Here is a 13,964-nt window from a genome sequence, read left to right as displayed (position 1 = left end):
ACTCTATCAGGTTAAATATTTAACCTTTGGCTGTTGGCGGTGGGTGTCCACGCACTCGATGGGCAGCTTGATGGTCTCCACATTGTATTTGTAGCCGTGTGAAGTCAGCTTCACGATGGTATGAAGCGGCACGTTCATGTACGGGAGCTCGTCTGGAAAAAAAAAAATTATTGACTATGCCTCACTACCCGCATTGGTCTAACATGGGGTACCTATATCTCTCATCTCTATCTCATGCATGAGAGGTAGCGTAGGCCCGTTTGTTTGAATAACAAATCGGATTGCCCTTATTCTATCAATGCTTTTTTGAAATGGGTAATCCTCATAGAAATAAAAAAAAGAAATTTGGCGTCCAAAAGTATGAACGTAGAGCAATGTAGACGTCTGAGTCACGATTGATAACGAAAGAAAAAGGAATGTTCACACTGGTTAACAGTCTAAATATAAACAGTTACCTATGCATCCTTCTTTATCTGCACTAGACTCTGACAAAGACGTCCTCAATTCCGACATAAAGGTATTGTTTGCTTATCAACCGTCTGTTATATTTCCTGTCGATTGTCCAGAACTATGCCCAGCCCTAGTAGCACGGTCGCATTTTTATCGTTTATCACCATGCCTGTCAGTTTCTAACAAGTATGTAAGTGCGAAAGTGACGGGCATAGTGATAGTCGATAAAAATGGAACCGTGCTGAGCCCGCAGGTTTGGACATGCTCTCTTGTCAACAATATCAACTTTCAGTCAAATTGCTTTAAGAAACATGTGTCACGCGACAAGCTAAATTGCGGCTAGTCGTGTAGATCCATTGCAGTCACGTGATTGTCTTACGAACACTCGGATTTTTTTTAAGGCATGATCCATTGCCAAGCTCAAAACAAAACTTTCATCTCTTGCTTATGTCTACGGTGGTACATTCACATTTAATTTACTCACCAAGCTTGGCATCGAGGAAATATCCCAGCATGCACCGCAGCACAGCCTGGTGGCCCACCACGATGACATTATGTTCGTCCTCCAGCGCCGAAAGCACGGGTCTCAGTCGCGTCATGATGTCGATGTAGGACTCGCCCCACGGGTACCGGTAGCGCAGCTTGTCCTGGTCGCGCCACGCGAACTCCTGCGGGAAGCGCTCCTGCATCTCCTCGTATGTCAGCCCTTCGCAGATGCCCTGGACAAGATAATTATACAAAGTTAAAGTCTATTTTTTTATTCGGTAGACTGAAATGACAGTTAATAGTATGGAATGACATTTCATGTTCATACTATTAACTGTCATTTCAGACTACCGAATAAAAAAATAGACTTTCTGGAATGACATTTCATGTTCATACTATTAACTGTCATTTCAGTCTACCGAATAAAAAAATAGACTTTAGTGTGGTGCAAGAAATGCCAATCTATTAATTTTATAGAGTTAGACCAAGAAAAGTCTGCAGCGATTTTGATAGCCCACGCAGTGCAAGTGTTATTGACACGTCATAAATTCATAGAAGTTTGACGTTTAAAATGACACTTGCACTGCGTGGGCTACCAAAATCGCTGCAGACTTTACTCGGTCTGACTCTAGTGCAGGCCGGTCTATAAATTTTATATACTGAAATATTTAGATGTTCTAAATGTAGTAGCTCTGAGGATCCAAACTGAGGAGTAACGGAAACAGAGTGGACATTAAAGTAAAAAATGTGACTGAATTAGATGCCGCGTTATAGAAGACAATAAACTATCATCTTCAGTCATTATAAGATGACCTAACGTCAGACAATACTCATCGTCTGACTTTTGCGTCGTGTACCTATTAATGGCGAGACATGAGGTATGCCTCTGTTTATGAATGTAAATTATAGGTTACGATCTTTAATGTTTATCAATAATTTCTTTCAACAAATACCGAACGGCGTCATTGATCATCCTTATTTATTAATGTAGGTCGGTAAAAACAAACAGCCATAAATCAATCGAGAATGGCTGTCGAGCCAACCTATGCAAACGTGAAAGGTACACAAGTATAAACAATGTGTGCCTTTCTAAGTACACATTGGAAGACTTACACGCGACACGCCTAATTTCGTAGATGCTATTTTCAACTATTGATTTTTCCGCCTCATTTTATTATGCAGCCAGTACTTTGCCGCCCTTGTTGCATAATGCAAAGGGACATTTTGGTTCTTCAGTTGAACTTGACTCAAATTCATTACACATTTACAAATACATATGTAGTTGTTATTGCGTCAATGGAAAGGCAAAACTACCTACCTACAGTGAAATGAAGTGAAATTTAACTAAAACACTACTGAATAAATACATGTGTTCTAAATTTAATTTCATCAAAATAAACAGACGTTACGAGACGCACGAGTGAATATTTATTGTATTTACCTACAGATATAAAATATCCAAGATAAGAGTACCTAAGGAAAATGGGCTGATGCGATTAGATCGAAAAGTCTTCATTGTCATTCTAATCTTAGGCAGATTGATTAGCTGTAATTAAGATATTCATTTATCGTTCCAACACCGGTTCCAACAAAATACAAAGGCAGAAGATAGAATCTCTAGGTAAATAAATGTTTAACAGAAACAAAGAGGAATGAACATGTTTGTGCCGTATTTACCTACCACAAAACTGATACCTAATAAAAATACGAGTATTTACGGAAAAGAAAAATTACTAACAAAGAGTCGTTATAATCCAAACCTTCGCCGTTGTTTTGGTATGTAGCTCTCTAAGTACATATCTAACTACGCTGGCTCGCCAGGTGCAGTGAGCTGCAAAATTGTATGGACACAATATGAATGATTTCATATGTACGAGTATTATAAGCATACCTCGCAACCGAGCTAGCAAATCTGTAGCAGTTGTATCAGGGTTATCACTACTACGCATAAACTAAAGTACAAAAAATATATTTTCTTTGTTTTCAAACACACCAATATTATCAAGCAATAAAAATTCCATGTTAATATTTGAAATAAATGCGCAAAAAAAAACGTGATTTTATAAACAAAATAACAGATACATTGAGACGCATCTAATATTGACATTGACCTGTTAATTTATATTATTTGACAGTAAATTGAACCGGGTTATATCGGAAGAGGGTCAACAAGGTTCTCGATCAATTTTATTAATCTTACATACAATAAAGTTAAAGCAAAATGTTTCATCATAATCGCCAACCCTGACACAAAACTGTCATATGCTACGGTTTTGCTAGCTCCGTTGCGGGGTATATAAGTGTACTTACAGCGTCCAACTCATTGAGCGCTCGCACGGCCCGCTTGGGAGCCCTAATCTCCGCCGCCGTTTGCTTGGTGCGCCTCAGCTCCGAGGTCCAGACCGACAGCGGCTCCCGGTCAGCTATGGCGTTCATGTGCTGGGCCAGCCCGCGGGCGTAGCTCTGCCCGCGCGGGGACAGCAGTGCGTCCCCGCCGATGCGACCGACCACGTTGTACTCGCTCTCGCCGTGCTGGAAGGATATGAAACATGAGCATCATCAACTCTTCGGGATAGAATAGAATTTTTAGGGTTCCGTAGCCAAATGGCAAAAAACGGAACCCTTATAGATTCGTCATGTCTGTCTGTCTGTCTGTCTGTCCGTCTGTCTGTCCGTCCGTATGTCACAGCCACTTTTCTTCGAAACTATAAGAACTATACTGTTGAAACTTGGTAAGTAGATGTATTCTGTGAACCGCATTAAGATTTTCACACAAAAATAGAAAAAAAACAATAAATTTTTGGGGTTCCCCATACTTCGAACTGAAACTCAAAAATTTTCTTTTCATCAAACCCATACGTGTGGGGTATCTATGGATAGGTCTTCAAAAATGATATTGAGGTTTCTAATATCATTTTTTTCTAAACTGAATAGTTTGCGCGAGAGACACTTCCAAAGTGGTAAAATGTGTGTCCCCCCCCCCTGTAACTACATTACCATTTAAACTTCCACCGAAAATTGGTTTGAACGAGATCTAGTAAGTAGTTTTTTTTATACGTCTTAAATCGCCTAAATACGGAACCCTTCATGGGCGAGTCCGACTCGCACTTGGCCGCTTTTTTATTTTTATTTGCCAGAACGGAGCCTAGGTTGGGAGTCGTCGATACGTTGCTATCACAGCGCCTGAAGATTGTCTAAATGAGCGTTTATAGTTTGCCTTTCCGGGGAAGAGAACAAAGAGTTATCAGCTTACCTAATGTGTCACGTCTTTCAAACTTCTTGGGTTGGAACATTGATGAGGGTATATCTCGACCAAATAGGATAATTGCTTGCTCAGAGTTTTGAAAATATTTTTTAATTAGTTCTGTATTACTTATAGTATCTGAGAGAAATATTACCGACAAGATAATAAAGGACATTGACACCTACCAAGGATAGCCAGGCCTTTGACCAATGACCTGTAATGTAGGTACCTACTTGAATAGCCAATTAACCTATATATAGTATTGAAGTATCTGACTGAATGACTAATTACAAAACTACACGTTTTTCTTCCACGTGAAACATTCTACTAGGTATTTAAATGTTTTGTTTTTTCCAAGAATCTACAATAGGTAAACTTTAGTTCATCGGCTGCCAAAATACCAATGACATAAGCGTTTACACAGCCGGTTTTCCGAATCTTGTATGTTTCTAGCTTTGGTATCCGACTTATCGACTTTCAACTGATAATGTGTTTAGCATTTCATTTAACCCCATGATAACGCCCCCTTGCACTAGAAATATTTCTAATCTCGACAAACATGTTTATCTACTCGTATACCAATTAAGCGATTAACGATAAACGAAGGATGCAATTTAGAAGGGACTTACTCTGGTAAAGTATAGAGTTTGCGGCAGAGGACGAAGCCCCGAAAGATAACCGAGTATTCCAGATTCCTTCTGGCCCGCAACTTTATGAGCAGTCACAGTTTCTCCCATGTTCTCGACGCGAACGAAGCTGATCGTCTCTAAGTTCGCTTCAATAGGCTCATACTGCCTCAAGTAGTGCTCAAGCTTTTTCCTCAAATCATCGACTGCCAGCTCCTCGCTCATCGACTTGTAGTCTTCAGAGTAACGGAGGATCTCAATGATGTTTCTCTCGAGCAGCTCCTGGTCCTCACAGACGCACTCGATGAACAGGATCCTGAAGCCCATATCCGACAGGCAATAGTCGTTGAGCTCCCTGCGCTGCTCGCGGGTGATGTTGGTGCCATCGAATATCTAGAAAGAGAAATGACTATGCTACATCGTTCCAATGTCCAGTGATTAAACTTGTTTACGAGATGAGAGGTCATGAATGGGGCGCGGCTCGATCTATTTATTAATATCTACCTAATTACGAAAGTTCTAGGAATGAGCTGGTTGTAGACGACATGTGTCGCAACAAGTTAATCATCTAACCAATTATGATCATTAGTTTCAGCCATTTTATGATAAGAGTAGTATTTTGCTCGTGTCAGATAAAAATCCCCGTATCAGCGTCTAGATCCTGTTTGAGATGCTTATTTATAATGCTAATACTATCTTGTTTATAAAACTATCGCTGAATCAACAACTATTTAATCAGTGAACATTTTATTACCCAATAACAAGGTTATATAATTTATATCTGTGGAGAGGACACCACCTACTTGCATTCATGAAAAATATTATTATTATATGCTTATCAACGCCAATTAACACTGATTCTAGCAATTTATTTGTATAAACTTAGCAGCAAGTGTCGTCAAAATAGTGATAGTGATAAGAAGTTAAGAAAAAACAGACCACGCTCTGAAGTACACCCGCCCTCTAAAATGATTACTATATTTTAGGTACCTACCTACCAAACTTCTTCAACATAACACACACATATCTTGATATTATGGTCATTTGCGCATATGGTCGTGACAGTCCACCATTTTAAGAGGGAGCGCAAAGAAATGTCCAAAACAGGAGGTTTTCAGATGATCGAGGCCGGGAGATTTACCAAAGTTGATTTTAACTGTCACATAGACGTATCCCAAAGTAAACTTACAGCAACACTGTTCCCATCCTTGAGCCACAGCACGGCGTCCTGCACGGCCTCGTGGGCGCTCTGCCGCCGGATGGCGGAGCCCTGCGCGTTGTCCGCGCGGAAGATGTCGTGAGTGCCGTAGAGCGCCATGTGGCGACGCCGGTACTCGCTGCAGTTGAACACTGCAACGGGGAACAGTTATTACTGGCCGGATACTTTTTTTTTTATAAAACCTGCTGAATGAGGTGCTTGGACGCGAGAACCACCCATCAAACTTGTGATCGACAGGCGACCTAATTACTTTAAAAACTTTTTGTACTACTAATATGTACTTCGTGAAACCATCGTCGTTAGCTAACAACTGTATTTATTAATTCCCGGTTTTTTTCCATCCTAATTTACAAACGCGATCACTAGAATAACTGAAAAACTGATTGATACAAGAATAACTAACATTATTCCTTATCCATATAATATTATTGCCTTTCCAGATAATAGTCAATTTAAAATAGTCAAACTAGCGCGTGTACCTAAACATTAATTCCGAACAGTCTGCAGCCGAATTTAGCCGTTGTAAAATGTTACCTTGAAATACTTTTCAGAGCGAATCGCATTTATGTCACCTACACGAAGACAATATTTATTTATCCAATCTAGAACAGCTTAGAGGTATCATGTTCTGAATATATAATACTTATAGGTGTATGTTGAGAGGTAGGTATAGACCTCGAGAGCTCAGTAACAACAGATCTATCTGGGTCAAGACTAGCAATGTCATGATGTTAAATAATACGTAGGGTAAACACTCTGTCAATTTCGTGATAAAACAGATTAATACAATTATGAGACCGCAAATGATGCATGATCAATTGATTAGGATCCCACACCCCAGCGCTGTGCGACATTTTCAAACGAAAATCAAGTTATCTACCTTAATGTAAGTTTGCAAAATAAAGGATGTAAGTACCATTTTCGCGAAAATATCATGGAAACATTTTCGCGTAACAGTATTGCCCGACTTTACCCTATTAGCCTATTACATAACACTCGACTATTTCTAGCATTTCAATGTTGTTAAGTTTGTGCTTTTATAGAGTTTATTCATAATGCTGTTTGTGGTTTATCTAATATGCCATTATGACAGGCAGTAAATTTGTGGCAGGCTGTAAATTTTATCATTTTATGGTTTGTTTAGTGTGATAACGAGCAAGGTAATGTCAGTGTCTGATTAATTACCCAGAGGGCGGTACGAGTAATTATAAAAGAATAGTCATCAAGCCGTCTCTTATCTTAGAACAACAACAACAACAAATCCTGAGCGCATTTAGGCTATAGTTAGGGTATAGGAACTGAGGCTATCATAGTGGAATAAGTCAAGTGTAGGTAGACAAAGGTATGCTCCAAATAAAAAAAATAAAAGATCCTTCAGAACACCTACTTCTCCATCCAGAACACATCACGATGGCATTCCTCCCAAAGCCAAGTGACCGTCATCAAGAACTCAAAGGCTGCCTCGTTTGTACTAACAGAACACTTAATTGATCCGTGGTGAATCTTGTGTCTTTGCAATAAGATTTACTAATGGCACCCACCTTTAGTGCTCTCTCCATTCCAGTTGAGATGGCGCGAGAGATGATGCGCCAGCTGACTCTTGCCTCGGGCCGGCAGCCCGACCAGCGCGATCAGCAGCGGCGCGAACTGGCTGATGCGACGTGTACGCAGGGACACTGCAACAAAAGATAAAGAAACTTTGATATTTTTTTCTCTTTTAGCGTTCATCCCGGTTGTGTTGTGACAACTGCAGCTTCGGAGCCCAGAGTCAGAGAGAGATGGTTGTAAATTATCAGTTTTGTGGCGATTTAGTATCATATAGACAAAAAATTAAGTCTATACTTAAGTATAAAGTAACAAATAACAATGTACTTTTTTTTATTTATTGTTTGTAATAATTTATATATTTATATTTACCACAACAACTTGCTTAAAATAATCTGAATATATGTATAACTAACTATTATGCACTATTATGTTTGTTAAAGATAAACTGCATAATGCTGACTGCAGTATTATTTTGTTGATGAACTTGGCTAAATATTTAAGAATAAGAATAAGAATAAGAATAATTTATTTATAATAAAATAGGTAGGCAATCACAAAGGTGTCCGGTAAGCACCAAACTAGGCTGAGCCTGTATCTTGGGGCTTACAAAAGAGTAGGTAACATACGGTAACTAAACCTAATTAAAATGATGTGTGAAAGAGGGTGATAAGGTGTAAGCTTTTAGGGTGTGGTTACTGTGCTATTTGGGTTACTGTAATCAGAAATATATAAGTTTTTGTAACAAAATCACTAATAGAGCCTGTCATTGGTTTTCTAAATGTTAAACTATATCGAGAACAACTAGGTATATTTCAAAGTTGAATATTTCCTAACTATAATGTAATGTTTATACTTAAAACCACAAACCGTGTCATTTTCTTTATTGAAATTAATTATCTATTTTTCTACGATAGATATCGACTTCAGCAGCTCGACTTTTTTTCCCGTCGATCTATTTCAATGGACATAGATATAATTATATTAATCACACTTAATTATACTTGTAAGTATACATGTTATATACCGTATAATCAAGTTTTTAATAAAAGCAAAACCTCACCGACCGCACCATGTCTCTCGGGTCAAAAGATAGTGGATTACAGTTTAATTGGACCGTAAAAATAGGTATTGTGCCTACCAGATAAAGTGATAAGTACATATGTATGATGAAAAATAAAAAATATAAAAAATAACGAGTAGGTAAATTAAGTCTCCTTATCTGCTGACTTATGGTAAAAATAGACCTCAAGTTTACCTACCTATATTATTACCTATAATGATAACTTTTATGAATAAATGTACAAAACAATGACGGATTTTTTTTTATTAGGAATTTATTCATTAGTAATACAGTCAGCAGCAGAAGTTGCTAAGCGGACGAGGTGTTCAAAATTACCTTGACACGCTCTTATTCTCTTAACAATAAAGTCGCGTCAAGATCATTTTGAACACCTGGCCCGCTTAGCAACTTCTGCTGTTGACTGTACGAGTAAACAAAACTGACCAATGTAGATAGAGATTATTCTGATCACCCTAACGGTAAATTATTATATATTTAATATTTAATCTGAAATATTAAAAACAAAAACAATTAAAGTACGATACTTATAGGTATTTATTTAAATATAAGAACCTGTAATAAGGCCTTATATCAAAAATATTATATATTGCATTGTTTGACATTTATTTACAACATGCGTGTAATTTATTCGTGGCTATTGTTTATTGCGGGTTTATGATTAATTAATTACAGCGTTTAAAAAACAGCAAGTCATTGATAGTTTAAGCCCATCATGCACGTTTATTGTGATGATCTCATCGAAATCTTCAAATTGACTGTTATCAGTGACTGATTAGATTAAAGTAAACAAAAAGAAAACACCAGAAATACCAAGAACCTTATCTCTATAGGCATTGTCGAATTTGTATACTATTGTAGGTATTTAACTCATGATTGATCTATCTAAAATCCAAGATGCACTTGTGCTCAAAATAAAATGCTGTTTAGTTGCCCTGGTTTTCTGTTTACTTATCTTAGTTTTTTCGGTATATAGGCAATAATACCTATGTTAATATGTCACTGTCTAGTTCAGTGTTCAATTAAATGTTATAATATCATGTCATATGTACCTACAATTCCTACAAATAATTTAGAGTCCGTCTAAGCTAACTTTGAAAAGTGAAGCAGTGTCATTTATACGTCACATTTTCATAGAAATTTGACAGTAATTATGACAATGCCACACTTTGTTATTGCAAGCTCCACGCAAAGTTCCGACTCTACCACTTCACTCGTGCTTGAACCTAGTCGACCTAGATCACCTTGTTGTTAGATCATTACCTAGGATATTTATGCTTACACGTGTTGGAAAATGCCTATTCACGTATTAGGTAATTAATTAGGCATAAAAGGAGATTGCGTAATAATTGAGGTTTTATTGCATTCACTCTCGTGCTTACGTCAATGCAACAACAATCGATTTTTATCCGCACTCCAACAATGCAACGTTTACGGAAAAAGAGTTTAAATTAAAATAAATAATAGACGGCAACAATGGATTATATACACGGTCTCGTAGTCATAACAATTCAATCCTACATAAGGCGACTTTTATTATAGTGTCTATTAACTTTAGTTTAATTATTACTTCGTTTATTTTATTTTTCTGAATAACAATAACATTAGGTAGGTACTATCAATATCAAATATTCCTTAAATAGTCGTTTTGTTGTTTCACTTTACAATTTCTACATAACTGCCTAATCTTTTAACGCATTCACTGCCAGCGCGAGCTAAATACGCGTACGCCCTATGTTATAGTTATTAGCCGATAAGTGGGTTTTCCGCTATGTAGCGAAAAGCGCCTACGAACACATAACCCGCCTGGCGGGTTGTGTCTTCGCTTAAAATGTTTGGACATCGTTTGTTACTACACCTACTAACGTACTTATCTACTGAAAGTTTTAGTTGTACATTTTTTGTTTGTTTTGAATTCATGAAAAGTTTAGAGATTCTGTTTTGACATGCACATATGGTAAGCTTAGATCTTTTTGCTGTAAATGTAAATTCACACAACAAAATATAATATTCCAATGGATATAGTCGATATTAGGTATAGGTAGATATCAGTTTAAAGACAGCACGGGGCCCGAGAGGCGCGGCACGGTTCGTTGCCAATGTGAATGGACTTTGGACCGCGTGTAGGAAAAGTATACGCGGTACGCACTTATATTATATCATACAAATATATAGAACTTCTTACACTGCCAAGAGACAGATGAAATGAAGCTGTACATTATTTTGAAGACCCAGAAACTGTTCCCTGAAGTTTAAATTGTAGCTGAAGAGGTTTTAAATCAAAACATACCTACTGAGAGTACTGAGCTAAGTGAATGCTAGAAGTGAAAGGGAGCTTGGCCACCTAAATGAACAGTTTGAACACAAAATACCCAAGTAGGCACTGGGCTTGTGGTACTAGCTATCAGCACAAGTGTCACAATCACAACTGTATGATATCCGCATTTAAAAAGGTGCCCTCTTGGTTAGAAGGCAATGTGTTGGAGAAGAGACATCAAATGACCTATATGATGAGATGAGACTTGAGAGAGAATGCATACTGTAATAAACAACGTTTTCAGGTTCATCGACCGATGAGACGATGCCACAAATACTTCCCAAAGTTAGAACACAGGACCAAATTGCAGCAGAAATAATTTCTCCTTTGCTAAATTGGACACGGTCGTTGGCAAGGCCTTTCATGATATGTTGTTAAATATAAACCAATTGGAATTTAAACGCTTGGTAGTCCAATAAACGGTTTATTTATATGAGACCGTGGGGGCACGGTAGAGAGTTATCTAAATATAGATGATGATCTCATTCGACAATATACAGCGTTAAAGAAACTGGGAGTTGCAATGCAACAAGAGCAAGACTGTGACAGTCAAAGTCAATCGTAATATCGATAATGGATCTTGGTTGTAATAATAGTATATTAGAACCCGTTCAAACATACCTGATTAAGTGATTACGATGGAAACTGCTTATATGGCTTAGCTCTGGTTGTATGTATGTATAGTTACATACATATGTAACAAAAGAAAATAATTCATAAAATATATCATAGAATGTATAGGTACAAACAAGGCGCTACTTGTACTTCTAGTAAACAATGTAAACATAAGAGGATTAACGTTTGTAGCATTTCAAACAAAAGACCAAGGCGAAGACGCAAAGACAAGCCCGTATTATAAGCCACTGACGTTTGATGCACGCTCAGAGATCGTGATCTGGAAGCAATGTATTGACTATTGACATGAAATCGGTACAGGGTCAAAACATTTCCTTAGATGATGACCCTTTATACAGATATGAAGATAACACACCCGCGGCTGTATCCGCTAAGATAGCTGAGATTAACGTCATTTAACTACATATTAGACGTGTATTATTAAGAACGTCAAGTTAAAAACTATATTTTTTTAAGTATCAATTGATCTAAGTTATTGATCAAGACAGCATTAAGATAAGTCCACGTCTACCCATTTTGCAACTATCTTTTTTTCCATAAAGTGATAGCAAATATTAAAAAAACCCAATTCACTCAAAGAGCTTTTAAAGTAACTTGGTAATATACGTCCAACTAGTTTTCTAGATAGTTAAGACTATCTTATCTAATTCTCTCTCGTAGGTATGAAAGTAAATATTAGATATATATTCATAAAGTTAGGTACTTTAATTATATATGTCTAAATCGCTGCTGCTGCTCCACGCTGCTGTCGCAAATAAGTAGCGTTAGGTATATTAATTGAATATGTAATACTTAAAACTAATAAAATTGTCAGCGGTTAGTAGGTAAACACCGGCCAACGCCCACTATACTTATCCTTTTATTGTCTTTATGTAACCTTTAATTATCTCAAATTTATATTAGAGGACTCTACTCTTATAAAACACAATAATCTTAAACTAAAAAAAGAATACTCGTACTCAGTAATCATCATTAATAAAGTCAAATTTAAAAGAGTGTTCCTGCTGGTGAATTAAAATTCGTTCCTAAGTATTCATTATGTTTAAAGTTATATGTAGTGATAACCGATAATGAGCTTTCGCGAGTGCAGCCCAACAATCGGTATTGGAAAAGGTCACATCACTATACCGCGGCGAGGACTGACGGATGAGCATCGCCGCAATGGCGGCGTCGTAGTAGAGTTTCCCGAGTTATGTCTGTTTTATAGTATTAAATCCTTTATTTGATGATGATTGGTGTTTTAGTTTAACAGTAGGTACTTAATTTGTGTCATGTTCTTTTTCATATTGAGGAGCAATAATAGTTATTTGTACAACAAGAGATCAAAGTTTGATATTTCTTCGAGTGCTTATTTTGAGTCCCGTGCAAGCGAAAGATTCTATACTATTCACCTCAGCAGTGAGAACATATTAGAGAACCCGAAAAATGTATTCCTTCTTCATCATCTTACCTCTATTCACTCATGTTTTCTTAAGATATACCAACAATTAAGTTTTCACCTCAGCAGCTCGAACAAGGGTACTTTGCTACTTAAAAACAGTGAGCAAAATCGCATTTTGCTCACTGAGTGAGACAAAATGAGCAAAATGCGATTTTGCTCACCCAGTGAGCAAAATTCGATTTTGCTCACTGTTTTTAAGTAGCAAAGTACCCTTGTTCGAGATGCTGAGGTGAAAATTTAATTCTTGGTATATCTTAAGAAAACATGAGTGAATAGAGGTAAGTGATGAAGAAGGATTACATTTTTCGGGTTCTCTAATATGTTCTCACTGCTGAGGTGAAAAGTTTTGTGAACTACACGAGATCAAAGTTATTTACATCTCGTGCGCTTTTGAGTCCCTTACTACGCTCAAGATTCTAAATTAGATTCACTCGCTACGCTCGTGAATCTATTATAGAATCTTTCGCTTGCACGGGACTCAAAATAAGCACTCGAAGAAATATCAAACTTTGATCTCTTGTTGTACAAATAACTATTTCACCTCAGCAGCTCGAACAAGGTTACTTTGCTACTTAAAAACAGTGAGCAAAATCGTATTTTGCTCACTGGATGAGCAAAATCGCATTTTGCTCACTTTGTCTCACTCAGTGAGCAAAATGCGATTTTGCTCACTGTTTTTAAGTAGCAAAGTACCCTTGTTCGAGCTGCTGAGGTGAAAAGAATATTTGTATTGTATTGTATGTTAAGGAACTGTAAAATCTCTTTGCTATAAAAAAAATCTATATATCTGTTATATGTATGTTGTGAAGTCACCACCTATGGCACCTATATTGCCAGTATAGACCTGCATAGGTCGATTGACGTGTGACACACCTACCTACATATAGAAATTCAACTTCTGTCTACATATCATGCATAT

The 13,964-nt window shown here is 37.3% G+C and overlaps 2 protein-coding genes across 2 annotated transcripts in view; both read right to left on the bottom strand.

Moving 5' to 3' along the window:
- Window positions 1-13,964, bottom strand: part of LOC134654190 (6-phosphofructo-2-kinase/fructose-2,6-bisphosphatase-like) — a 32,973-nt gene that overhangs the window by 7,524 nt on the left and 11,485 nt on the right. The window contains exons 3-8 of the mRNA XM_063509643.1: window positions 7,567-7,701; window positions 5,996-6,156; window positions 4,810-5,199; window positions 3,247-3,468; window positions 935-1,169; window positions 25-152 (exon numbers count right to left, since the gene is read on the bottom strand). Of these exons, the coding sequence (XP_063365713.1) occupies window positions 25-152; window positions 935-1,169; window positions 3,247-3,468; window positions 4,810-5,199; window positions 5,996-6,156; window positions 7,567-7,701 (1,271 nt within the window). The remainder of the gene's footprint in view (window positions 1-24; window positions 153-934; window positions 1,170-3,246; window positions 3,469-4,809; window positions 5,200-5,995; window positions 6,157-7,566; window positions 7,702-13,964) is intronic.
- LOC134654219 (guided entry of tail-anchored proteins factor 1-like) overlaps window positions 1-13,964 on the bottom strand; it is a 129,619-nt gene that overhangs the window by 114,664 nt on the left and 991 nt on the right. The window lies entirely within an intron of this gene.

The sequence above is a fragment of the Cydia amplana genome, chromosome 14 (assembly GCF_948474715.1).
Source record: "Cydia amplana chromosome 14, ilCydAmpl1.1, whole genome shotgun sequence".
Taxonomy (NCBI): domain Eukaryota; kingdom Metazoa; phylum Arthropoda; class Insecta; order Lepidoptera; family Tortricidae; genus Cydia; species Cydia amplana.
The sequence above is the reverse complement of the archived record's forward strand: the minus strand, read 5'-3'. Positions and strand labels throughout refer to the sequence as shown.